Here is a 27,335-nt window from a genome sequence, read left to right on the forward strand (position 1 = left end):
AATTCCCATTCCACAGACCATAGGAGGGTTTATCATGTTTCTCCAGTTCAGTTGATCCAAAGAAACAGTTGGAAGTGTGATGACCCTTATGGTTCTGCGTAGACAGAATAGCAGAGCAAAGGGATTTGAATTTGTAGTTATTTCTTCTCTGTTTCAGTCACTTGAAGGTACATTATCAAAGTTTGCCATTTCCAGGCACTGAAGAAGTAAGTATATAGCATTAGCCTCTGAAACATTAGGAAAGAAATAATCAGTGGGGAAGGGAGAACACATCACATTTCCCAAGAACGCAGCAATAGTTTTAAAAAGCAGATTTCCAGTTCTAGATATAGCAATACAGCAACATCTGGATCTCACTGCTAAATCAGAGGGATGAAACCAGCATCACAGTGTTGCATCACAAGTCCCACCCTTTGGGGCAGGTAGGTCACATGGCAATGCACACAGAAAAGGGATGGAGCTTGCATCACAATGTATGATACAGTTGATGTCACCGTGTCGCCTCATGCTACTATAACCATTGTAGTATATGGGCCTTCATTCACACATTTGCGATACATTATAAAATAGATGCTTCTTCCTCTTCAAATACCTCTTGAATGTAAAATTTTGTATAAGGCACTAGTACCTTAGAATACAAATCCATTTTGTAATCAGGGAATGCCCTCTGTGTGCCTTTCGAACAAAACCTTTCTTATAGTGAACTTCTGATTCTTGTGAAAGTAACTAATTCCACAATTAATTAATTTAATTAATAAGCAATTAATTAAACCTCCATTTGGGAGGTATAGATCCTGGGTTCTGCTAGTTTTGGAACAGTAGGGAGAAATTCCTGGTTTAAAAATAGAAATGTCTCCTAATTGAGCTTGACTCCTGGTGACTCCTGATGGATATAAACAGGCTTCTTGACAATCCTACTGCCTTTTTTTAATGTTAAGTTACTCAGTTTAGTGCTTATATATGATGGTATATAACTGCCTTGTTTCTTCTAAACATGGGTAAGGTCAGTTATCAGCCTGAGAAGGTAGGGTAATTCCTCCCTTGAGAGAAGAATTTATTCTCTCAAGTGTACTAGAGGGAGGTGTCACTTTAAGATTAAGGGGTACTCAATTTGAGATTCTAATTTGTGGCATAGAAGATCCTGTTTTTCCTTGAATGTTTTTTCTCCTCATGGGTCAAGTGAATTAGCATAATTAAACAATTAATTATTTATAATTAAATAACAATATAATATATAATATACAATATAAAAATATAAATAATTAAAAATCAATAAATAATTAAATAAGTAATTAAGATTTGTAAACAGAAAAAAGTTTTTAAGCTGGGTAGCTACCTCAGACTATATTTAAAGGAGTTAAAATAAAGCTTTCTGATATTACATTGTAATGCTTCTTATTACAACATTTGAAAGGCTAATATTCATCTGCAAGACAACTATACACAGTAGACTGTCTCTCAGGCTCAGATTTCTTTTAGTGTCCACGCTGCAGTTATATTTAGATTACTACTTTGAATTAAATTGTTGATTGTAGATAAAACCCATTCTTTGAAATGAATATGCATTCCAATAAAGCTGTTCAATCTTAACGTTGTATTTAAGTATTTTTGATCCATAAAGTATTACTTAATATTTTTAAAAATTTGAACATTCTTTTTCAGGATTTGGGAAATACTGAGGAAAGAATAAAATCTCTTATCGGCTCATTGAAACACTTGGTATATGAATATGTCTGTCGTTGTTTGTTTAAGGTAAGATTTTATTTTCCTTTGCACTGCACTGAATGTGAAATTATATTTACAGAGTAGCCATAAATTGGCTCACTTGAATATATGGATCAGTAGTACCAAATTTTGCTTTTTTGTTGGTAAATGGTATTCTTTTTTTTTTTTTAAAGAACCTCATGTGAATGGTATACAGCATCTTTTTGTCTTGTTTGGCAGAACAAATTAGTTTTTCTTGCTTTATGAACAGTCTTTTTGCTCACCATGAGACCATTGCCTTATTACAGCACTGAGGCAATAATAACTTCAGAAGCACAAGAGTTCAAACTAAGAAGGAAATGAAGCTTGTCTGAAACAAGAAACATTCTTTCTGGGATCTCTTAACTGGTTTCTTCATAAAACGTTCTCCTGAAATATAGAGTGTTTTACTCATAAGGTTATCAGTTTTTGAGCTACATTTGTTTTATATGCTATGGAACAACATATTCTTGCACTAAACACCAGAGTAGCCACTTCTGCCTTTCCCAGAGGTATTGTAACCCTTCATTCCTATTCTCTCCAAGTGGATGGCTCTGGCTAACATGGATAGCATTTAGAAGAAAAGAATAGGCACAAGTATATCCTCAGGTGGAAGGAAGATAGACATTTCAGTTGGGCTCTTCAGTTTCACTCTGTGTCTGCCTACTCACATGATATGTGCATGTTCATTATTGCTTCCCATTTCTGTATATGTTGAAGGTGCCTCCATTCTCAAAGCAGGTACCCAGAAGAGGACCTTCTGCTTCCCAGGTTATGACATTCATTCCCTTGGAAGCTTAATGTTGTTATACTAGAAAATTATAGTTTCTATGATATTGGTAAATCCATTGTTTATTCATTTACATCTGATCTTTTTATTTTTCTTTTGTTCATTTTCCCTTCCCATTTTGATATTTTCTCTAAAATGTTCTCTCTCTCTCTCACACACACACACACACACGTGTACACACATATGCATACACGTGGAAGACTACTATAAAGACTTGTCCTGTTTGCCAAGCCATTAGAATTCCATTTCGTTATTCAAACTTTAATTTCTTCTTTTTATCTTTGCGTTTTGCATTTTTCTATCTTGTTTTAATTTGTAGGCTGCCTTGAATGTTGTTGATCAAAAAAGTGCCATATAATCTATTTTAATTAAATAAAGTATACCTGAAGAAAATATAGTAAGTTCAAATTAAGATAGGAAGAAATAAAAAGAGTAAGGACTGTTGTGAGATTTGTGGATAAGCATAAACACTGGAATGATAACTGTCCAGAATGTAACTATGAAGCTATTTTATCATCCCAAAATGAATACACAATGGACTTTTAGTAGCCTAAATATTAGATAGCAGCTTACTGTTCTCTTTTAAATGATTGACCTTTGTCCCAGATTTTTTTTTATTTCTTAGTTTTCCTAGCTTGCATCACTTTAGGCTCATTAGCTTAATTCTAGATAAACCTTGCTAGACAAAGAGTACCTTTCACTGGAGATCTTCAGACAGAGGTTTTAGTTGGGGGGGGGGGTTGGGCGGGGATTGAACTTGATGACCTCAGATTCCATCAAACTCAATGATTCCATGATAGTGCAAGGATAAAGTTTGAACAGGTCTCAACAGCCTTCTAGCTCCTATAATGATCAATAATTATCTAGAAACTTGTTCTTCTTGGATTATTTTTTGCTTGGTATGAGTGGCTATTTTGACATTGCAACTAGTGACTAAGTATTTTAATCTTTTCTGAATAAGATTTGTAAACCAATTTGAGTGATATTAAAATATAACATTTGTAAAATTTATAAAATTAAATAGGTTTTTGTTTTTACAAAATGCTTGACATAAGTTGTTTCTCTGATAAATTATGCTAAAGATTTCAAAGTTTTAATTGTACATATAACTGTGTAAGTTACAGGTACAGGTACCCCTTGACTTATGACCACTTGTTCAGTGATTGTTCAAACAGTCCTCCGAACAGTCACTCATGCCCTTGTTATCTCCCAGATAGACTACTGCAGTGCTCTCTACATGGGGCTACCCTTGAAAAGTATCCAGAAGCTACAGCTGGTCCAGAATGTAGCCTTGTGGGCTATTTTTGTAGCCCCAAGAAGGACCCATATAACACTGTTGCTCTGCGAGCTGCATTGGGTGCCAGTTTGCTTCCAGGTCCAATTCAAGGTGTTAGTTATCACCTTTAAAGCCCTACATGGCATGGGACCAGGTTACCTGAGGGACCGCCTCTTCCCCATGATTTCAACCTGATCACACAGAAAATGCATACTCCAGACCCCCTTGGTAAAAGACCTCCGACTAGCGGGGTCCAGAAAGCGGGCCTTCTCTGCTATAGCCCCCGCTCTTTGGAATATCTTGCCCCTGGAGGTGAGATTGGCCCCCTCACTCCTGGCCTTCTGGAGGGATTTGAAGACCTGGCTCTGCCATCTGGCCTGGGGTGGGGAGGGAAGACATCAGGTGTGGGGTTGGCTAGCCCCTTAGAGCCCTGGCATTTGCTGCTCTGAACCATCGGCCTCCTGGACTCTTTCTTTTTTAGTAATTGTTTTATATAGCTTTTAGGTTTTATGTAATTGTATTTTTATTTATTGTTTTAATGAGTTGTAAGCTGCCCAGAGTCCCCCATTAGAGGAAGATGGGTGGGGATAAAATAAATAAATAAATAAAGTTATGAACATGCTGAAAAAAGTGAGTTATGACCAGTGCCAGAAGTTATAGTCGTTGCTGCGCCCCTACCATCACATGATCAAAATTCGACCACTTGGGCAGCTCACCTGCACTTACGACTTCAGGGGTACTTCAACTCCCCCACCCACCTATCTCCCTCCATCTATGCCCTCTTGGCTCCCTGCCTCCCTGTACTCTGCCACCTCAGCTGACCTTCGCTGTCTTCTTGCTCCAAAAAGCCCCTTGGAAAAAGCTCTTGGAGTGCAGCATACCAAAATGCCCCTTTGCAAAAAGCTCCTGGATGGGACTGGGCTGGGCTTTTGGTTTGTGCTGTGGGGGGAAAAATGGCCAAATGCCCAGCCCAGCCCCACCTAGCCCCGTCCAGGAGCTTTTCGCAAAGGGGCGTTTTGGCACACTGCACTCCAGGAGGTTTTTCCAAAGGGGCTTTTGGAGCAAGAAGATGGTGAGGGTCAGCTGGGTCAGCAAAGCACAGGGTGGTAGGGGTCTCAGAGTGCAGGGTGGTAAGGGCGGTTGCAGCTGGGACAGGGCTGGGGCAGCTGCAGCTTCCCAGGGTGTGGCAAGCAGCCCCAGAACTGCGGGGTTCTGGAGCTGCTTGCCACCCCACAAGGCAGGGTGTAGGGCAACCAGAAGAGCAGAAATGGGGGGGAGATAGGCAAGTGGGGAGAGTTGGAGGCAGTCCCTTACCTTACTGAGGCTTGGGGCTGGGAGGGACCAAACTTGGAATGGCTTGGATTGGGGAGGGTACTCGCTTAACAACCCATGACTCTTGATTACCAATGGCAACTGGGACTGCTGGGATTGCAGTCGCTAAGTGATGCAGTCACATGACTTCTTGCTTTACGACAGTATTACTTAGCGACAGAAATCCTGATTGTGGTCATAAGTCGAGGACTACCTGTAATAACCATTATAAGAGAGACAGTTCCATCTGCTCCAAAACCTAATGTTCCAGAAGGATACTTACTATGACATAAAATGTTTAAACCATTATTTCATACAAGTACATGTATTCTATTTTAATCCATCTTTTAACTAATTCACAAAAATTATAGAATTGGCTATCTAATAAGCAATTCTAACAACCTCTTGTTTAAGAAAATTAGTTCTACAATATTTATCATTGTCTGTTATATTTCATTCTGTGAAAATATAGACTGTTCATCCCTAACAAATTTTCCTGCTGTTAGTATACTCAGAATTGTATATTCAGAATTATTTTAAATGAAAGCTCAAGATGGTCAGATCCTCAGATGTACCTATCTACAGTGGTACCTCGGGTTACGAACGCCTCTGTTAACGAACTTTTCGGGTTACGACCAGCTCCAGCCGCAAAAATTTACCTCAGTTTGTGAACTCCGCCTCGGGGTACGAACAGGATACACGGCCATTTTCCCTCCCGTGACACGGTCCGCGGCCATTTTTCCGCCCCTGACATGTGGTCCGTGGCCATTTTCCGCCCCTGACACGTGGTCCGCAGCCATTTTTGCGCCCCTGACACGTGGTCCGTGGCCATTTTCCGCCCCTGACATGTGGTCCACGGCCATTTTTCCGCCCCTGACACGTGGTCCACGGCCATTTTCCACCCCTGACACGTGGTCGTAGGGAGGGGGACTCTCCCTCCAAGCAATAGCCGCCTCCCTGTCCTCCACGCCAGAACAGATTAATGGTAATTACATTGAACCTTATGGGGAAATTTGCTTCGGGTTGCGACCAATTCGGGATGCGACCAGAGTCACGGAACGAATTAAGGTTGTAAACCAAGGTTCCACTGTACTAATATTTCTTCCATTATGATTCTTGCATAAAAATGTAGGTTTTTGTAGAACATAGAAAAACAGGGTGTTGCAATGTTTGTATGTAGCAATAAGTCAAGGGGGTAAGATGAAACAGGAAAAATATTAGTTTTTTAACACTTATATTTAGCTTCGTCAATATTTTTCTAGTGGATTAATCAGCTAGTTTGAAAAGCATAAGGGATTATTTCTCTTAATTTTACAATAAGCATATATTGTATTTAGGTTGGCTTCATAATATACAAATATAGGTAGAGATGTGAGATCATATTGGGTATAATTAGAGTTTTATCAATTTTTTTAAAAAAATTCATAGGTAGCAAAGTGTACAAATCAACTATTAATTTGTTATTTATGTGGATATATTGGGAACTAGCATTAAAATCAGGACATCTCTGATTCAAATGTATTTTATTTGTGTGAGCTTACTGAATTATTTTAGGCAAGTCACTCTTCAGTTCCAAATCAGAAATTTTGGGATTAGATTATTCATACATTTTCAATCAGGTGCCAAAAAAAAAGTTAAGGTTGACCCTCGTTGCAGTGTGAATGGAAGATAATTAGGAAAACCCAGGACTGTATGTTAGACTAAAAAGTAACAAAAACCTTGGAAGAATGCAATAGCAACACATCATATTGTTGTCAAGAAAACTACATGGACTTGACCATGAAGTCACCAGAGGTGAGCTCAACAGCCTTTACCTTTGGCTTTAATTGCATTAAAATAATGTAAATGAAATGTTTCTAGATCTTTTATATGATTTGCTTTCATATGAAAGCAGAAGATCGGCAGTTTAATAGAACAATTAAACAATTACAATTAAAACAGGGAGGTTTTATTAGTTGTTCCCATCTTTAGAGCACATTCACTATTCGCTATTTTAAAACTTTTGGAAGTAAATTATGTTTCTTCTGTTCTTGGAAGATCTACTATCCTAAACACTTAAATGTATGTCTCCTATGTTATACTTCTTCAGTGTCAGCATGTTAAACTGTGTGTATGCATGTTTACATATATGGAAAGAGAGAATTCTTTTTAAATCCCCAGAATAATAGAAGATGAATTGAGGTAAAAGATAATTTTGAAATATCAAAATGAATAATTACCATTTGCTTTTGTTACAATGGAGCTTTATATCATAAACATTCTGTGTGTGACTCTTTATTTGAGTTAGATACTACAGATGATTTTAAAATGCTGCTGGTTAGCTCAGAAAGTGAATTCATTGGAAAAACTATAAATTAGTAGTTAGGGATTTATGTAGTTGCTTTGTTCAGAAATGAGCTAGTTCAATTACCCTTTCCTTTCAGATGAAATATAGATGAAATATAGCACTGCTTCCTGTATTGACAATGTAGCCATTCAATATTAAAAGATTTCCAAAAGTTATATTACCTTTACTGTTGAACAGTCAGTTCAATTTTGTGTTGTTTCTGTCGCTTAAAAGAATCATTGCACGTTACATTAAAAAAATGAGGATGCCCCAAGCTTTTTAGAAATTATTGTTTTGGAGAATAACATAATAAGAATAAGAATGTAGGATCACATTTAAAAAAATCAGAGATAGGAATGCAGTCACAGAAAATACAGTAGCAGACAGTATTGAAATAAAACGATTATATTCCATCACATCTATACTTTAGTTTAGAATTTTCCTTAGCAAAATCTGAGGATATATAACCAGTTCCTTGAAAACATTGGTTTGTCTTCTGTTTCTATGAAAAATTAGTTTCTAGGGTATTATTTTCCAAGGAGGATGTTGCATAAGATATTATTAATCTTTTGTCTTGTGATTGTAGGCTGATCAGCTAATGTTTGCATTACATTTTGTGAAAGGAATGCATCCTGAACTTTTTCAAAACAATGTAAGTGATAGAAAAATGCTTACCCTTTAATTTTAATTGGCTATTAGTACAGAAAAATATGCACAGCTTTTCGTACTTGAATTTCTGATTTGTGTGTGTGTGTGGTGTCATTCAGCCTTTTTTGTATGCTTCCAAATGTAAACTGTACTTACACAGACTTTACATAAACTTCAGTGAGACTGTTAACAGTTTAAGGCAGTTTATTGAGATGTTTCACAGATCTGTCGTTTTCAATGTGATCCTAGAGTTAGTGATTAATATAAGATGAGGACTACAATTTTTAAAAAGTTACTGTTATTACAGTTACTGTTAATGTTGGTGCCAATGTAATGTTTTTCTGTAATCAAGGCTAATTGAACAAGAGGATGGGATAGAAAATAATGGATATGGATGCATGCCATTACTGCACCACTGAGCTATATATGATGTGTATATTTTACTTTCAGATTGAGGTCTAATATTTACCTATTTGTTTGTTTAATTGATTTAAACAATTTATATGACTGCCCATTTTGCTTCTGTGAATCTGAGCAGCTAACATTAACTTAAAACTATAACAATAATAAAACTTAAAAAATAAAGACTATAATGCACATTTATACAGTGCAGCCAAGGTCCCCAGAAAGATTTTAATTCAACAACCATACAGTCAGGCTCACCTAACATCCCATCTGAGTGCCTGAGGAAATAGTCAACTTTTTCAAGCTTTGGAGATCACCAATGGGATTGGAGCCATCTTAATCTTGGAGAGAACAGTTATGTGAATGTCTTATTGCAAAATGAGTCTCACTGTACCCAAAAAGATATTACAGGTAGTCCTCGACTTATGACCATTCATTGAGTGACTGTTTGAAGTTACAGCGGCGCTGAATGAAGGGACTTACAATCAGTGCCTGAAGTTACTGCTATTGCAGTGCCCCTGTGGTCACACGATAAAAATTTGGGTGCTTGGCAGCCCGCTACTTATAACTGCAGGGGTGCTTCAACTCTCCCTACCCCCATCTATGCCATTTTGGCCCCCTGCACTCCGTGGCCCCTGCCGCCTCAGCTGACCTTCACTGTCTTCTTGCTCTTGCTGCTGACCATGTATCCCGACCCTGGCACTTCACGAGCAGCTACTGGCTGCCCGAGGCTTTTTTCCCTAGATCACCCGTGGCAATTTCCTCATGAGACCTGGGGAAGATGGCCTCACATGGCCAGCAGCTGCCTTGTGAAGGGCCAGGGTGGGCACACCTCATCAGCAGTGGGAGCAAGAAGACAGCAAAGGTCAGCTGGGGTGGCAAAGTGCAGGATGGCAGGGGTCACGGAGTGCAGAGCAGCAAGGGTGGCTGGGCTGGGGCTTCCTGGGGTAGCAGCTTCACGCTGTGGTGCTAGACAATGGCTTCATGCCACAGTGCTGGGGCTTCCTGGGCAGCTGGGGCTTCCTGGGGCAGTGGCTTTGCACTGCGATGCCAGGCGGCAGCTTTGTGCCTTAGTGCTGGGGCTTCCTGGAGTAGCGGCTTCATGCTGTGGTGCTGGGCAGCAGCTTCATGCTGCGCTGCTGGGTGGCAGCTTCACACCATGGTGCTGGGACTTCCTGGGGTGGCTGAGGCTTCCTGGGGCAGCTGCTTTGCACTGCACTGCAGGGCTGGGCTGGGCTGGGCTGGGCTGGGCTGGGCTGGGCTGGGGCTGAGCTTCATGCTGTGAAGGACTTTGCACTGCAGCTCAGGGATTTCTTGCAGCCCCAGAGCCATGGTACGCCAGGAAGCCCCTAAGCTACAGTGTGGCAAACAGCACCAGAGCTGCACTGTTCTTGGGCTGCTTGCTGCCCTGCAAGGCAGGGTGCAGGACAGCCAAAAGGGCAGAAATGGAAGGGGGAGATAGGTGGAGGGAGTTGAAGAGGAGGCAGTCCCTTACCTTACCGACACTCAGAGCTGGGAAGGACTAAGCCTGGAATGGCTGGGATTGGGGTGGATGCTCACTTAACAACCCACGATTCTCGGTTAATGATGGCAATAGGGAGTGTCAGGATTGCTGTCGCTAAGCGATCCAGTCATGTGACCTCGCAATTTATGACTGCATCGCTTAGCAATGGAAATTCCAGTCCCAATTATAGTTGTAAGTCGACTACCTGTATTAACTGAAATAAATGCTGCTGTTGGTGAGGGGCAATTTGAAGTGGAACAATTGTAGGAGAGGAGATCAAAATTGGCACTTGTGCAGAACTCCAGAGTTTCAAGGCCCTTCCCACTTTTGCAGAATTCTAAGCATGTACACTTAGTCATATGTCCGTTTTCTCTTTGAAAAGAAAAACCTTTAGTTGTATTTTCAGAATTTCCATGTATACACATTATGCTTTAGCATTTTAAAATTTTTATTGTTTTCATAGGAGTGGGACACATTTACTGGTGTGATCATTGGAGATATGTTAAGAAAATCAGTAAGTCTCACTTAACACCTTTTCCTTCTCAGCACAAAGTACTATGTGGCAGTTTTCAGAGACAATGACAGAAAATTATACTCTACCATCATTATAACTCTTCAACAGAAACGTCTATATTTAATGTAATAGTCAGGATATATTTTACAAAAACCTGTGTAGTTTTAACTATTAATTAGAAGTTGTGTCAACAAAGCAGTGAAAATCAATGTTTGAATATTAATGTTTATTGGTTGATTTTATTTATTTATCAGTTTTGTTTAGAGCAAACCCCAGTATATTGTGGGAAATGTTGTCAGACAGCCACCTTTTTCTAGTGAAACAGAATGGTATTTGTCAACACATGCTCAGTATTTAAATGCCACATTATCTGCTCTGCCTGTGATATTTGACCCACAACAGTTCTTTCAGTCATAATAATCTGCTTGTGGTATCAGGAGAAGTTACATGAGACCTCTCATGGTTTTGTTCTTAGAGATAGGTGTTTATATTTACTGGGGGAGGGGGGCTTGGGGGAAAAAACTCACCACATTAGGCAAAACATGCAGGGCATGGCTTCTGGAATTCTTTACAACCCTTCAAAAATAGCTCTGTTCTAGGTTAATTAACAGGGAAGGGGGGTTAAAATGGAGAAATCAGGAACCTTCCAGGCTACTGTCCTTGCTTCTTCCATAGGGACATGTTGGGGGAGGTTTTGTCGTTTGTTTTTTTCCTCGGTTGCTTTTCTCCATAGTCTGCAGCCAAATCTGGTTGATTTTCAGCTTGATCTTTCTTTTGCTGGCTTCTCACCATCCCTTACCACCCCTCAAACAAATTTGGTCTTGCAAAAGAAATTTTCATGGTGAATGCTTAAGAGAGTCTTGGCATTTAAAATTTAATTATTGGGGCGGGGTTGGGGATGGGATGGGGTGGGTCTAGTTAAGAGAAGCTTAGACTTAAAAAAACAAAACAAAAGAATTATGAATAATGTATATTTGTTAGTATTGTCACTTTCTTAGCAACCAGAGTTTTGGCCTTAATGTTTACTGACAAATGTTAAGCCTGATAGATATATTTAGCAGAGATGTGACAACCTCCTTTGTGACAGCTGAGAGAACTTAAAAATGCCTGCTACATGACTGACCAGGTCATTTGTGATTGCCCTGGGGATGATAGTTGTCTCAACCAAATAATAATTTTTGCATCCTTATATTTATATGTCCTGTAACATTTGCAATAAAATTTATTTTTGTACTATTCAGGATTCCCCCAAAAACATCAGAGACCAGATTCCCCCTTGGATAGAACAGGAAAGAAGCTGGGCAGTGGCAACTCTTAAGGTATATTTTTAACTGAGTTTTTCTATAGAAAAATAATTTAGCTCTAATAAAAAAGACTTCTGTCTCCAAACTTCTGTGCACTGAAACTACATCCATGTAATAGTTTTGCCTTCTATAGTATCATCTTCTTTTTCAAGTGAATGATGCAGAAATTGATCATTTGGTAGGGTCAGTAACATGTTGGTGTGTAACAAGTAATTAGCTAATATTAAAAAATACCTCTATTCATAGTACTTCTCCTTGTTTCCCCAATATACAAATTATGTGAATTAAAAATATTATTTAAAATGTGACTTTAGGCCATATTTATAACCTTCATGTCATACTTCACTATGGTTATTTCACAGTTATTTCTACTTGAATTTTAAAACATTTGTCTGTTTTTTTCCCTGATCATATTAGTTTCCTTTTTAATTTTCCTTTTACCATGCTGAGCTAGATTCAAAACCAAAATCAACACTTTAAGCTTAGCCCAGATAGTAGGCAGCTAGAACAACTGATATATTATGTTATATCTCTGAATTCCTGGCCTCCACTAGTGTCCTAAATCTGTTCCTTATTGTTGACGTTTCAGAATGGTCTTTAAACAGTCTAATATAGACCAAATAATTTAGTTAGTAGAAATATTTCTCAAGACAACATTTTTGACCCACCTATAATTCCAGTATTCCAGGTTCTATACTGTTTTATGATGTTGATATTCTGGAAAATGTTGATGCCCTAAATGCACTTAAATGTTATGTTTCAATGAATTTAGAGTATTACTTGCAAATATTTTAATTATTTTATGCATTTAATATCTAATTCAGTAATGGAAACAAAATGAATACCCTGAAAATTAGCACACATGTTACAAGCTTAAGTAAATGTGCATTACACATTAATGCATTTGTGAAAATGTGACATTCCCAGGACTAGTCACATGGAAGAAACAATCATAATAATTATTTGACTTGTACCCATTTTAAGAATAGAATGAGGAATAACCCCTTGTACCCAACCTTTTTCTCCTTAGCTATTAGAAATAAATATGAGGAGCTTTTAGTGTTCCCTGAGCTTGGTTGTCTGCTTGTAGATGTTTCATTACCCAACTAGATAACATCACAGTGCTGCAGTGATGTCAAGTGGTTGTAATCGTCTGTTGGAATGCCAGAAAGAAGAAAGAGACCATCTATGCAACATCTTCCAACAAAATGGATACCCACACAACTTTATCAAAAAGTGCCTTATCACACAACTGGCTACAGCACAATCTGCAAAACCTATGAAAAGGATAACACTGCCATTTATCAAAAATATATCAGAGATAACCAATACACTGCTAAAACTATTTGGCATCACTGTAGCACACAAACCAATTAAGGCCCTCTGAAACATCTTAAGTAAACCAAAAGACTCAGTAGCCCAAGAAGAAAAAAACAGGAGTCATCTACAACATGTAGTGCAAGGACTGCGACAGCCACTATGTAAGACAGACAGGCAGAAGACTAGCAGAGCACCAACTAGCAGTCAGAAGACATGACAAAGACTCCTTAATTTCACAACACATGGACAGATTCAACCACAATTTCAACTGCAGAACTATTAGCATTTTAGATCAAGCCAAATCCAAAAACTCTAGGAAATTCCTGGAAGCTCGGCATTCAGACAGATCAGCCATCAGTAGACACATAGAGATAAATCACATTTACACACCATTCAAAAGAGACAATAAAAAAGCTAAGAAGGAAACAAAAAGAAGAGAACACATCTTCCCCAGCAACCAACTACCAGGTAAGCAGGCATTAACTTCAGACAAACCATGAAGTAGAAAACAATACCCTAGTCAAGGAACTACCAAGGAGAAAACAACACCCCCACCAACATTGGCAGGGCAAGCTACTGTATATAAACAGGGAGCAAACCCCATACTCACTAGCACTGATGATGTTATCTAGTTGGGTAATGAAACATCTGCAAGCAAAAACCAAGGTCAGAGAGCACCAAGGACTCTACAGTTCATCCCTGGCCTATGTATATTCTCTTCTATTCGAGATAATAAAAAACCTAGGAAAGAAACAAAAAGACCAGAACACATCCTCTCCAGCAGCCAACATTCAGATAAGAAAAGATCAACATCAGACAATCAGGCAGAAAATAATACCCTAATTAAGGAACTGCCAAGGAGAAAACCACACCTCCACCAACACTGGCAGAGTAAGCTACTGTATATAAACAGGGTGCAAACCCCACACTCACTCTCACTGAAGATGTTACATAGTTGGGTAATGAAACGTCTGCAAGCAAACAGCCAAGCTCAGAGAGAACCGAGAATTCCATATATAAATATACAATATGTAACCTCTTTTGAGATTAGATATAAAGACAGGGTGTAAATGTAATAGTTTAGTTTTATGAAAATGAGCTAGTTTGGCTTCCTCCAGGCTCCCACTGAGGTTTTGATTGGAATCCTACTTTCAACCCAAGAAACCCTTCTTCTGTATTCATGGCTTTACAATTGTTATGTTATCTCAACACATCAGGTACATTTATTAAGCCACATAAGAACCATTTCTTGAAAATTAATGAAAACAATTATTCCGGCATGGTTTACAGAATTGTGACAAATACATCGTGTGAGAATTACAGCTATATGACAGTTTATTCAAATTATTCCATATTCAGCTGTAAAAAATAGTTTTTTCCTCTTATATTAAAATCTGTACATTTGTTTTATAGATCTCTCTCCCAGCTTTGTATCAAATGGTTTGCTTTCAAGATGCACCATTGTGGCAGCCTTTCTCACGGAGTTCAGTGTGTGAACAAGATTTTCCATCTATTATTGGAAATAGAATCTCTCTATTTCAGCAGGTATTTCTGGATCTACAATTTTAGACAAGTATAAAATCATAGGCAAATTTTATGGGGGGAGATAAAAGAATATTTCCCCATTCTTTTTCTCGTACACTGCTGGATTTCATGTTTATTCAAAGCATGCATTTGCAGTTTTTATAGGATAATAAATCTTATAAAATACCAAAGGAAATGTGACTCAATTTGTTAAATGTGAGGCTACTGGAGTTGTAGATTCAAATCTTTCATTCTGCTGAGCCAAGGCAAGCAGTTTTAGATTCTTTTTTCTTTTGTGGAGGATCTATAACTCACCAATTGAATGTACAAGCCTTCCATATTAACATCCCTTATTCAGTCACTGGAATTCCCAGTTAAAACATTGAATGAGCCAGAGCTGAAAATGTGAATATTTTAAGTACTTGGCTTAACTGAGAACTGAAAGAGTAGGCTGATTTTTGCAACAAGCTCTGATCTCTGCAGTGCCATCCTGGCTGAAATGACATCAAGAGAGTTGTAAGGTTGGCCTTGTAAATTGCTGACTCTGGTTGTTGTTTAGTCGTTAAGTCGTGTCCGACTCTTCGTGACCCCATGAACCATATTGCGCCAGGCCTTCCTGTCATTCACTGCCTCCCGGAGTTTGCTCAGTTTCATGCTCATTGCTTCAGTAATGCTATCTAACCATCTCATCCTTTGCCGTCCTCTTCTCCTTTTGCCTTCAATCTTTCCCAGCATCAGGGTCTTCTCCAAAGAGATCTCTCTTCGCATTAGGTGACCAAAATATCTGAGCTTGAGCTTCATTATCGATCCTTCCAATGAGCAATCAGGGTTGATTTCCTTTAAGATTGACTGGTTTGACCTCCTAGCAGTCCAGGGGACTCTCAAGAGTCTTCTCCAGCACCACAGTTCAAAGGCATCAATTCTTCGGCGCTCGGCCTTTTTTATGGTCCAGCTCTCACAGCCATACATTACTACTGGAAAAACCATAGCTTTGACTATGCGGATCTTTGTCGGCAAGGTGACGTCTCTGCTTTTTAATATGCTTTTTAATATGCTATCTAGGCTTGCCATAGCTTTCCTCCCAAGGAGCAAGCGTCTTTTAATTTCATGGCTGCAGTCTCCGTCTGCGGTGATCTTGGAGCCCAAATAAATGAAGTCTGTTACTGCTTCCATTTCTACCCCTTCTATTTGCCAGGAATTGATGGGTCCAGATGCCATGATCTTAGTTTTTTTAATGTTGAGTTTCAAGCCAGCTTTTGCACTCTCCTCTTTCACCCTCATCAAGAGGCTCTTTAGTTCTTCTTCACTTTCTGCCATTAGGGTGGTATCGTCCGCATATCTGAGGTTGTTGATGATTCTCCCTGCAATCTTAATTCATTCCAGGTACCTATACAATATTGTTCTTTACAGCATCGGACCTTCTTTTCGCTTCCAGATACATCCACAGCTGAACGTCCTTTCGGCTTTGGCCCAGCCGCTTCACTCTTTCTGGAGCTACTTGGAAATGCCCTCCGCTCTTCCCCAGTAGCATAGTGGACACCTTCCGACCTGAGGGGCTCATCTTCCGGCGTCATATCTTTTAGCCTTTTAACATTGTCCATGGGGTTTTCTTGGCAAGGATACTGGAGTGGGTTGCCATTTCCTTCTCCAGTGGACCACATTTTGTCAGAACTCTCTGTCATGACCTGTCCGTCTTGGGTGGCCCTGCACGGTATAGCTCATGGCTTCACTGAGTTACGCAAGCCCCTTCGCCACGACAAGGCAGTGATCCATGAAGGGGTATTGACTTGAAGCTGACTCTGGACTGGCTACTAAATTTGAATTGCAGATAAGGTTGCCTTCTGTTTAACCATTAGTCAGCTTCTTAGCCAGCTGCCTTAACGTATCCTGCAAGAACAGGTGAACAGAAACAAGCAGAGTACAAAAGATCATGCAGTGGCATATTTGTTTAGACCTAAGGCAGATAGCCTTCCTGCAGCCAGAGGCTTCACCATTTTGACCTATTATTGGTTTTCTTTCTTCTTTTTTTTTAAAGTATTGCTTCAATATACCCCTCCCAAAAAAAGGTCAGGAAAAAAAAAACAAAAATAATATCAATCAGTCTTCCCATGATAGAACCAGCTCATAAACATAAAACAGATACAAATTGATGATCTAAAGTTGTAAATCTGAGCTGACATTGTCTTTCCAGCATTGAAGGGTGATCTTTTCTGTTGCCTCCATACTCAATAAATCCATATTCTTCATATAATTTCAGAAGTTTGGTATGTAATTCAATAGTATTTTCACATATTTCAGTTATACTGATCTTTGTAATACCAGATTAACAAATTTATGGATATCAAAGTAAAATGAGGCAAAGTATGAATAAGTGTCGCCTCATCCAGTTTAAACTTCCAACACAATTACTTTATTAGCCAGTGGTTTTTAAGGATTCTTTTGGGCACCCAGTAAACATGAAAAATAATATTTTGTTAAATTTATCTCATTTTTTGCAGCAATCTTTCTCTTACATTCATTTTTTTCTCATCTACAATCTCTTCATTTCATCATTCCACTAAGCATCTTTTTTTCATAATTCCCATTAGTGCAACTTCACAGACCTGTGGTACTTTTCTAATGAAATTCTTTTCACTCTGCTCCAAGCAACTACCACATTTGCTTTCTTTATGTCAGCTTTCCATTTCGAAGAATAATCTGTTATAGTATTTCTTCTTGAATTTCCTTTTCCTCCTGTCATTTCACTTGTTTCTTTAACTTCTTTCCTTTCTCCCTTGCCCATTTTTTCCCAAGATCCATTTATGACAGTATCAAAAAATGGTCTGTCCCACATTCAGAATCTCTCATCTTTGTACTCTTCACTATTTTTTAAAAATCTTTAATCACAAACAATCTGATTAATCATGCATTTAAGTTTATATTCCTTCCTTGCTCTTTGTACCTCAGAATAGATCTGTGCTTGAACCATGTATTCAAAAGAGATCTTTGCCTAAGCATATACTCACCAAATAGTCATGCCTACTTTTTATACCTACTTACATATGTCAACAGAATGTTTATTGTATGACTACTGAAAATGCTGCTATCCTTTTGAATGTTATTCCTATATGTTAGCTTATTTTCCCTGAATTTAGCTGCCTGGCTAGCTTTTACAAGCTCACTCAAGTTGCCATTTAATAAAGTGTTGAGAGTAAAATATTGTCTGATTGAACAGTGGAATTAATATATTCATTTAATAGCCATAGATTCAAAACTGCCAATTTTAATCAGATTTTAATTGGAGTTGTCTCTGTTAAGAGGCTGATTAATGCTGATGGCACTATTTAAATAGTTTATATACTTTCTCATTCATGCCCTGCACTTAAGAGACTTCTCTAAAGAATATATCATGTATTCATATTATTTAAGGAATGTGCTATTCTCATTAAATATCTACTGTACCTTCAGATCTCATCTATGAAACATAACAAAAATGTTTCTTTTAACTGCTTAATGCCTAGAGTAAATCAACCAGAAAACTTTCTTAAATGAAAGACAAGTGCTAGAAACATTGCAGTATTTTTTTGGAATTGAGTTGATGCTACAAATGTCTGCTATATCAAAACTGAGATCAGTCTTGTTATAAGAGATTGTAGGAAGGCTGAGAAAAGGATGAAAGAGATAGCAGTGGGTGAGTCAGTTGTCTCATAAATGGCAATTCAGCCCAGATGAGGAGGAATCTGGGAACAATTGTCTAAAACAATTACCATAAAGTTCATTGCATGATTCTAAGTTCTAGGAACTCTTTATTCTATGCACTTTCTATATGCCATGCAGAATTGTACAAGGGGCATTATTTTCCATTACTTATCTCTCCTACTAATTAAACAGTGGATTAATTTATTTCTTAAGTAGTATTAAAAGCAACTTTATCAAGTGTTTTTGGAAAGCCTATAATTTTGAAAATCATAATCTTTATGTTACATTTCACTTGTCCAACTCTTTGTGTCAAATGTGTGGAAGTGTTACGTGATGTTTGCTAATGTGCTGAGAATCCTGATGTGAACTTTTTTACTTGCAGGTCCTTGTGGTCCAGGCTGTCAGACCAGATAGGCTACAGAGTGCAATGGCCCTTTTTGCTTGTAAAGCTTTGGGTGAGTTGCTATTTTTTTCAGAATACATGCAGTATAATATGTATTTCTATTTTGATTCATCTAAAAAGTAATAAATAAGGCAGGCTTCCACATGCACATGTATATACCTAAGTACTGTATGTATGTATGTATGTATGTATGTATGTATGTATGTAGAAAGTGCCATCCATCTCATTGTCATAACTCTGGGCAGCTAACGACAGTTAAAAATACAGCAAAACAGCAACATAACAATAAATATACGATTGGCATCAAACAACGATCAACATAACCACCTCATTGGCTTTACCATACATTGCAATCCCCATGCCCAGAGTCATAGCTAAGTCTTCAAGGCTTTATGAAAGGCCAGTAGGGTTGGAGCTAATCTAGTCTCCCAGTCCTAGATGATGTTCCAAGGAGTCGGTGCCACAATACAAAAGGCTCTTTTCCTGGATCCAGTCAGATGACACTCCTTAATAGACACGAGCCACAGCATGCCTCTCCTGCCAGGTCTGATGGGTGAGGTAGGGACAGGTAGGTGCAGGTAGGTGAGGCACTCCCTTAAATAAACTGGCCCCATGTCATGAAGGGCTTTATAGGTAACTACCAACACCTTGAATTGAATCAGGAAGGATACTGGCAGCCAAAGCAGCCTATAAGCACTCAAGATAAAGAAGAAAGGAAAAGATAGGCTGAGACATGTTCATTTTTGTTGTCCATTCCCCCAAATTGTTTAACTGCCTGGCACTGATAGAAGGTTATGCAGTGTGTGGGTTTGCATCAGAGCTGAGCACACCCTGGAAGAAGTGATTTGTAAAGACAGCAATTTTCTGCTATTCAATTAAAGTAGATAACACTTTTTTTTGAAGCTCACATAGCTTGAAAAAAAGATTTGGATGCTTTAATGAATAGCAGAGGGGTGCTATGCTTGCACACGTGTGAGTTCTGAAGCACATAATTTACAAAGCATTCATAGCACTAGTTTGTAACTCCTTTTTTTTTTTTTACTTCATAGTCTCAGGACTAGTATTTTATTTGTCATGCTGGTGGATGTTATCTATGGATGCTTATCTTAAATTAGAACTTAGGGCAATAACCTGTGCTTTCCCAAAGTAGTTTGAAAAATGTGGAGTCCTTGGTGCTCTCTCAACATGATGTTACCTAGCTGGGTAATGAAATGTCTGCAAGCAAACAGCCAAGCTCAGAGAGCACCAAGGACTGCACAGTTCAACCCTGAGCTTCAATTTGAGATTGAAAAATATTCAACAGATACTCTGGAATTTGTACTACAGTGGTTCTACCAGGAAGTTATTATTAGGAGAAAACTTTTTAAGGGATGTGTATTTTACCAGTACAGATAGCATGATTGTTAACATGGAGGTTTCCAAAATGGATCTGTCTTGCATTTCTGAAACTTGTATGAGCACATACCTGAATTACAGTATTGTTATCTAAAGTTTTCAGCATAAGCTTTTTTTAGTTAACAGCTTCAACATCAGCAAAAAGAAGGGTCTGTAGATGTGACTGAATCCAATCTATCATAGGTTACTCTCTGATTTTATACTATGACTTTATAAAATATCCATATCAAAGATTTATGCTATGTTGGAGGGGTAAGGAATTTGAGAAAATTAAGGACATTATTCTGTGGACAATTCAGCTAAGAATAGCAATTCAAAATGCATTTGTAGCTTTACTGGAATTTTATGTTACTTTATTTTATTGTAAATACTTGCTATTTCTAGGGATTAAAGAGCTGTCTCCACCACCACTCAATCTGAAACGCCTGTACAAAGAAACATTAGAAATTGAACCAATCTTAATTATTATTTCCCCTGGTGCTGACCCTTCTCAGGAATTACAGGAACTTGCAAGCATTGAAAGAAATGGAGAATGCTACCACCAGGTGAGTCACTTACATGCACCAGTCCGAGGAAAAACACACAATTTACCATCTTACCTTATCTTACCTTACCTTATTATATTGATTCATAGCTGAATCTACACTTGCTCCTTGGTGTGTGTATGACATAAAGTACATATTAAGGTTATATATAAAGCCTCTTTGCAGGTTTTCTCTTAACCTATAACGTGGCTTGAATAAGTGGATAAAAAGTTTTATGAAGACAAAGAATCAATATGTTTACTTCTTTCATTCATCTTTTAAAGGGGTTTGCAACATAAAAATATTAATAAAAATAATTAATAGAAAAAAATCAGGCATTTGTTCAATAAAGTAATAAAAGTTCTAAATTCTCAACAATTCATCTGTTAATATGATATATCAAGCCAAATTTGTATTACATGTAGTCCTCACTTAACAACAGTAATTGGGACCAGAATTTCCATTGCTAAGCGATGTGGTCATAAAGTGCAACATCACATGACCACATCATTTAGTGACGGCAATCCTGGCAGTCCTCATTGCCATCCTTAAACAAAAATTGTGGGTTCTTAAGTGAGGAGCTCACACGACTGTGACTTGTGACTTCCTGCCAGCTTTCCACAAGCAGAGTCAATGGGGAAGCTGGGTGGAAGTTGCAACTCCCGGGCAGCTTGCAAGCAGGCCAGAGGGTGGGTGAGTACTGTGGAGCGAGGCAGGGAGGGTGCTGCAGTGAGCTGTGGGCTGGGGAAGGGAGGGGTTGCTGTGGAGCCACACAAGTGCAGACTGGGGAGGGGTTGCTGCAGAGCCACATGGGTGTGTGGCCTGGGGAGGGCGTGCTGTGGTGCAAGCATGCTATGGAGTACAAGATCCATGGGAGCCTGGGAGAGAAAGCAGTGGGAGTGACTTGCAACCTTCCCTGCCGGGAAGCCATCAGGGAAGGTCGCAAATGGCAATCGCATGACCGCGGGACACTGCAGCCCTCGTGTCAGCCGGTTGCCAAGAGCTTGGATCACAATCACGGGACCTCAGGGGTAATGTGACAGCCGGAACTTCAAGGACCAGTCATAAGTACCACTTGTTCAGTGCCATCGCAACTTCAAACAGTCACTGAATGAGTGGTCATTAACTGAGGACTACCTGTATATGACATAGCGTTATTGTGTGTGTTAACTTTAGCAAATAGAATCTCATGCCAACTTTTGATCATTTCTGAAAGACCTTCAAATCAGAATAGAAAATGAATATTTTTTTTAATGAACTTTTGTATTTACACGGAAGGGATGTATTCTGTAATCTGTAAAACAAGCAGCATACTATGTGGCGTTTGAATTTGTCCTGGATATGGTTCTTTTAAAAATAATGTTTCTTTTTTGTCCTTGAAAGAAGACATAAATCTGAGCTTAACAAGACACATTGAGGATGGCATTCCACAACAGTTGATGAGGGTATTGATGAGAGAAGAAATTTCCTGAAATAGTCCAGTCTACTCCATTTACTGAATTACAGTTAAAAAAAATAGAGCCTTGCACCCTTAAATTCAGATATTCAGATGAATAGATAAGTGAAAAAAAAACCAAATTCATGCTTTCCTCCTTGTCACATTGTCCTCTGAAAGACAATTAAATATGTCTAGCTACTAAGAAAGCCACAAATAAATAAATGAACCATGCAGGGAAGCAAAATAATATAATATGTATTATAATGTATTATATTATATTCAGTTATCTAAAAAATAAAAGACCTTTCTCCTCTTTATAAGCTGTACTGAAACAATTCTGATGATAATAAAGATACAGGATAAATGGAAATGATACTTTAATTGATATGTTGCTTCCATTATATTTTATGTATGAGATAACTCATCTTCTCTGAGACTACCAGTTAATGATTTCCATTAATTACAAATATGATCCAGAATTATCTATAAATAAACAGCAGTAATTTCACACTTGACATTTTGTGCCATTATTACAATTTCAATGTCATAATATTAGCCACAGTGTTAGAATTCAGTTCTTCGGTGCTTCATCTGCAAGACTCCTACAGATATATACATTTTTTCATATGGGAAAAGTACAACATTCCACCATCTTTTGTAGGTGGCTATGGGCCAGGGTCAAGCTGATCTAGCTATTCAGATGGTAAAAGATTGTGCCCGGAATGGAGAATGGCTGTGCTTGAAGAATTTGCACCTTGTTGTATCATGGCTTCCCATACTGGAAAAGGTAAGATATTATGCATAATTCAGAAGCCTTTGGGCTGTTTTCCATGGCAGATGAAAAGAGTGTGATTCGTACTACTGTACTGCCCAGGACAATTCATCTGTCAACCTTCTTAATAAAATTAAAAAAAGAATAGATTGCAATCCTCTTACACTTTACAGAAAGAAAGTTACATTGCACTCAGTGGGAATTTAAAATAAATCTTTCAAGGATTTTGTAGTAAATTTCTTGTGTGCCAAATAATCCCAGTTATTAGTTTACCTTAGAATAAAGGATTCTTAGGGATTGGTTGGATTGGGAGAGTCCAGATTTATTTCGAAGCATAACAGATTAATTAAAAAACCATGGTTATCTTGGTGATTTGTGATTCTGTTGGCTCCTAACTATTAAATAAATGGAAACCAAGAATATGATTCTCAAGTCCCTAATAGCTGCTTGCCACTGAGAAAACTAAATTCTCAAAGAATCCAACCCAATTTTATTGGAAAAAGGGGGGTAAGTCACAGAATCTTGGAAATTGTATATATATTTAGCATCCCATTCATCAGTACATTAAAGAAGGGCCTCTTTGATCCTCTGATCCTCTTTTTTTACTGCTTGACCCAGGGGAGAAATTGCTACCCATTTGCTTGATAAGAAAGGAATGCACAGATGTTCCAACCTTGCAGTAATTTGGAAACCATCATTTCTAAGGTTTCTATTACAGGGATTCCATTATAACCACACTTTATCAGTATCCTTCTTTACTTTCCTCTTACTGGTTTGATCACTTACTTCATGGGCATTCTCTCTACTATATACTCATGTATCCACATTCTTTCTACTATATAGTAACCTTGTTTGGATCTGGCTTCCTCCTAAATTATTTCCCAGCTCTGGTTGCTCTGCATTTCCAGTTATATTTCTTCTAGGAAGGAAGGAAGGAAGGAAGGCTGTCAGTATACTCCACCCACTCTCATTTATAGCCCAGTTCCCCAGTCTCACAAAAACTAAAGAAGATTTACTTAATTTGGGGGTTCCTCTGACTTTTCTGCCCTGGAAAGGTAGTCAACAATGACTCCTTAATGGGCAGCTCCACCATAGTTTGCAGTGTATAGTGCATGTCAAATTAGCATTTGTGACATTTTAAATTCTGAACAGATTAAAGGTGTAGTAACTTATTCAGGTGTAGTACTTCTAAGACCTCAGATCCAAGTATGCTTTAGCAAGAGTTATATCACTTTTGCTAACTGCTCCCAAGTGTATTTGATACGATTAATATTGTAAAAGTTACAGCAATTTAAATATATGTACAAACAGTATCATGATGACATAGAAAATGGAGTGTACTATGTTAAACAAATTATTTGTTGTTATGACAAATTGTCAGACTCCCCTAAATTATTCTCCTAGAAATGTGTGTATAGCAAATATGAACTCCATCATTACAGTGATATTTGTAATAAAGACAGAGAGGGGGGAAAGGATGTTACATACTGCTGAAATATTTAAAAAAGCCACAGATAATTTATTCAGGAAGTCACCTGTAGTTCATATTAAACAAATATATTTATAGTTCAAAAATTAACTGGCAGAAAAATATAATTACAGTTGGCATAAATTATTCCTTCCATTCATGGTATTCAAACAACAAAAGCAAAAATGCTTTTGGAAGACCAGTTCAGACATTGTTTCTCATTTTGACTATATATGAAATTTTGATTTGCATATATGTCTTCTCCTCCTTTCTTCCCTTTGACATCCAGACTCAGAAAATAATTAGTCAAAATAAGCCAAAGACAAAACATGGTCTCAACTCCTGGCTTTTCTCAAACTATCACTTATAAAGAACATAATCATCTCATATCAGGGGTAAAAACAAGATTGTTCTCAAACTATTTATGAAGAAATAGTACTTGTGTTTCAGTCTGTTTTTAGTACCGTTTTTCAGTCTGTTAAATGTAATTGTTGTCCATATTTTTCAGAGAGCAATTCAACATTAGAATGTAAAGCATTGCTTTAAATTTTGAACATAAATTCTTTTACAATAGGAACTGAATAACCTACAGCCCCAGCCTGGGTTTCGTCTTTGGCTGACAGCTGAAGTCCATCCCAGTTTTTCTCCCATTTTACTCCAATCAAGTCTGAAGATAACATATGAAGTAAGATATGAAACTCTTAAGTAACTCCAGCCTTATTGGCAAGACTTAGCAACATAATTACAATGCCAAACAGAGTGTCACTTAAGACAAGGTTCCTCAACCTTGGCAACTTTAAGACGGGTGGACTTCAACTCCCAGAATTCCCCAGCCAGCTGGGGAATTCTGGAACTTGAAGTCCACCCGTCTTAAAGTTGCCAAGGTTGAGGAACCCTGACTTAAGATAATATCTAGGATTGCATCCCAAATTACAGAGAGATGCCATGTGTCCTTTTCTCCACTATAACCTTGTGTATCCTTTGAAAAGCATGTTCTACATGTGGTGCCATTTGACTTCTCAGTCCCATCGCAGCTTCCTGCAACTTCTCTTTTGAGGGCATCTAATAAACTAAAATAAAAAGAAAGGGGCAGAAGGCTATATTGTACAGACATTTGCTTGCATTCTTCATGATACCAATCACCAAACTTTAACACCAAGTCATTATTTTCTCTTCCAGGCACCTCCAGGCCTCAAAAAGAACCTAATGCGAACATATGAATCTTGGACGCCAGAACAAATTAGTAAAAAGGGCAATTTAGCTCGAGCTCATGCTCTTTTTAGCCTGGCTTGGTTTCATGCGGCTTGTCAAGAACGAAGGAATTATATCCCTCAGGTAAAGAGGTGTTTTTTTTAATTGCTACTATTTCTTCCTTCACATTTAATGTACTGTTGTGCTATTCATGTTTCTTCCCTATATTAACAATTATTGTGTATAGTAATTGCTTTCTTGATTGCCAAGATCATATAAAACAGTACTGAAAATAAAGGCTATTATAGTACAGACACCTTAAGGGGGTAGGCTAATTTAATTTGTTTTTTTCTTCTGTTTAAACTAAATATTTCTGCTAAGTAAATAAATTATTTACATTATACCTATTGTCATATATCATTATAACTCCAGATCCTATGATGTAATCTCAACTTCATTTAATCTGAACTTCAACTATTTACTTGGACTAAAATGAGCTGTTAAATAATTGTAATTGATGCTTGTTTTTCCAAACTTCCTTCTTAGTTGAAGGAAATTGTTTTAAATCTCTACAGCCCATGTAGATGTCTTAAATGGTTACTGTTTGTTTGCTTTGGATAAATGCCTTAAGAAAACTGGCTGCGGGGAGGGATCATTTTGCAAAATTGATGCTTCGAGACCATGATCGCTTAAATAAGGTTTTTTTTTAATCTTATTTTCCTAAAGATGGGTTTGTCTTATGTTGTGCCTCTTTGAGTAATTATGTCCTGTATGTTTGGTATTTATGTCCATCTTGAATTTTAAAGACATTTAAAAGAACACATTTTTTCCCCACCAAAACAGAAATCCATGGTTAAAACCTTCTAAAATTAATTTAGCGTTCTTGGACTCTATAGCATTTATGTAAGTACTGCAAGAGTACCTTTGAAGACAGAGACTCTGCAGTTCACCAGCCACGGGCTAAAAAATGTCTTCCCCCAACCCTTTTTTTTTTTTTTGCCTAACATGTACTGTTGGTATGATTAACTGGCCTGGGAGTAATAGATGATAGGCTTTCCACTGTTAATGGTAATAATGGAAAATCAAGAATGTTGAGCTGATTCACCGGAAAGGAAGAAGTTGGGATGCAGCTTACACATGCATATACATCCCACCAGCAGCCTGATTCAGATTTTTGGTTACTTCAGTGAGAAGTCATTGATTTGAAAGCATGATAACTGAAAGGAGGGCTGGAGGCCTGTCTTCCAGTAGCCAACCTTATGAACCAAAGCGTTTGCCTTCCCAAATATATATTGAGTCCATGGAAATCTATGTTGTTTGATACTATATAGGGAAATAAACCAATAGTTCACTGGAGAATTTACTTTCTTTAAGTTGCTTGGCATTTAGTTCTTTTACTTTGCTTTGCTTTTAAGTTTTTCATATGAAATTTGGCAGAGTTGCTTTTAATTTTTTTTTTGGTGATATGTGATATGTGATATGTGACATGTATATTTAATATTTACTATTTGCTAATGCTTTTTTTAAAGGGCTGGACCAAATTTTATGAATTTTCTTTATCTGATCTTCGTGCAGGATATGATATTATTGACAGACTCTTTGATGGTGAGTCATCATATCCTTAAGGGACCTTCATTTCATTGTCTGGCCTAGCTTTTTGAAACCATTAAATACTTTATTCATTATGCTGTTTATTGTCCAAATTCAAAATAAGATTGCCTTTAAAGTTGGTTTAAAATCAATTATTAAAAAATGCATGAGTGTAAACACATTAATGATTCATGAATTTATTCTATATAGG

General features: G+C 37.9%; 1 protein-coding gene across 1 annotated transcript in view; it reads left to right on the plus strand.

Moving 5' to 3' along the window:
• Positions 1–27,335, plus strand: part of DYNC2H1 (dynein cytoplasmic 2 heavy chain 1) — a 183,333-nt gene that overhangs the window by 112,739 nt on the left and 43,259 nt on the right. The window contains exons 70-80 of the mRNA XM_088140623.1: positions 1,663–1,752; positions 8,033–8,098; positions 10,467–10,517; positions 11,759–11,836; positions 14,555–14,686; positions 18,726–18,798; positions 20,526–20,686; positions 22,765–22,890; positions 24,918–25,028; positions 25,523–25,678; positions 27,064–27,139. Coding sequence (XP_087996749.1) covers positions 1,663–1,752; positions 8,033–8,098; positions 10,467–10,517; positions 11,759–11,836; positions 14,555–14,686; positions 18,726–18,798; positions 20,526–20,686; positions 22,765–22,890; positions 24,918–25,028; positions 25,523–25,678; positions 27,064–27,139 — 1,120 coding nt within the window. The remainder of the gene's footprint in view (positions 1–1,662; positions 1,753–8,032; positions 8,099–10,466; positions 10,518–11,758; positions 11,837–14,554; positions 14,687–18,725; positions 18,799–20,525; positions 20,687–22,764; positions 22,891–24,917; positions 25,029–25,522; positions 25,679–27,063; positions 27,140–27,335) is intronic.

The sequence above is a fragment of the Python bivittatus genome, unplaced genomic scaffold (assembly GCF_059951505.1).
Source record: "Python bivittatus isolate LINGU-HERP-01145 unplaced genomic scaffold, Pbiv_v1 ctg000340_np1212, whole genome shotgun sequence".
NCBI lineage: Eukaryota > Metazoa > Chordata > Lepidosauria > Squamata > Pythonidae > Python > Python bivittatus.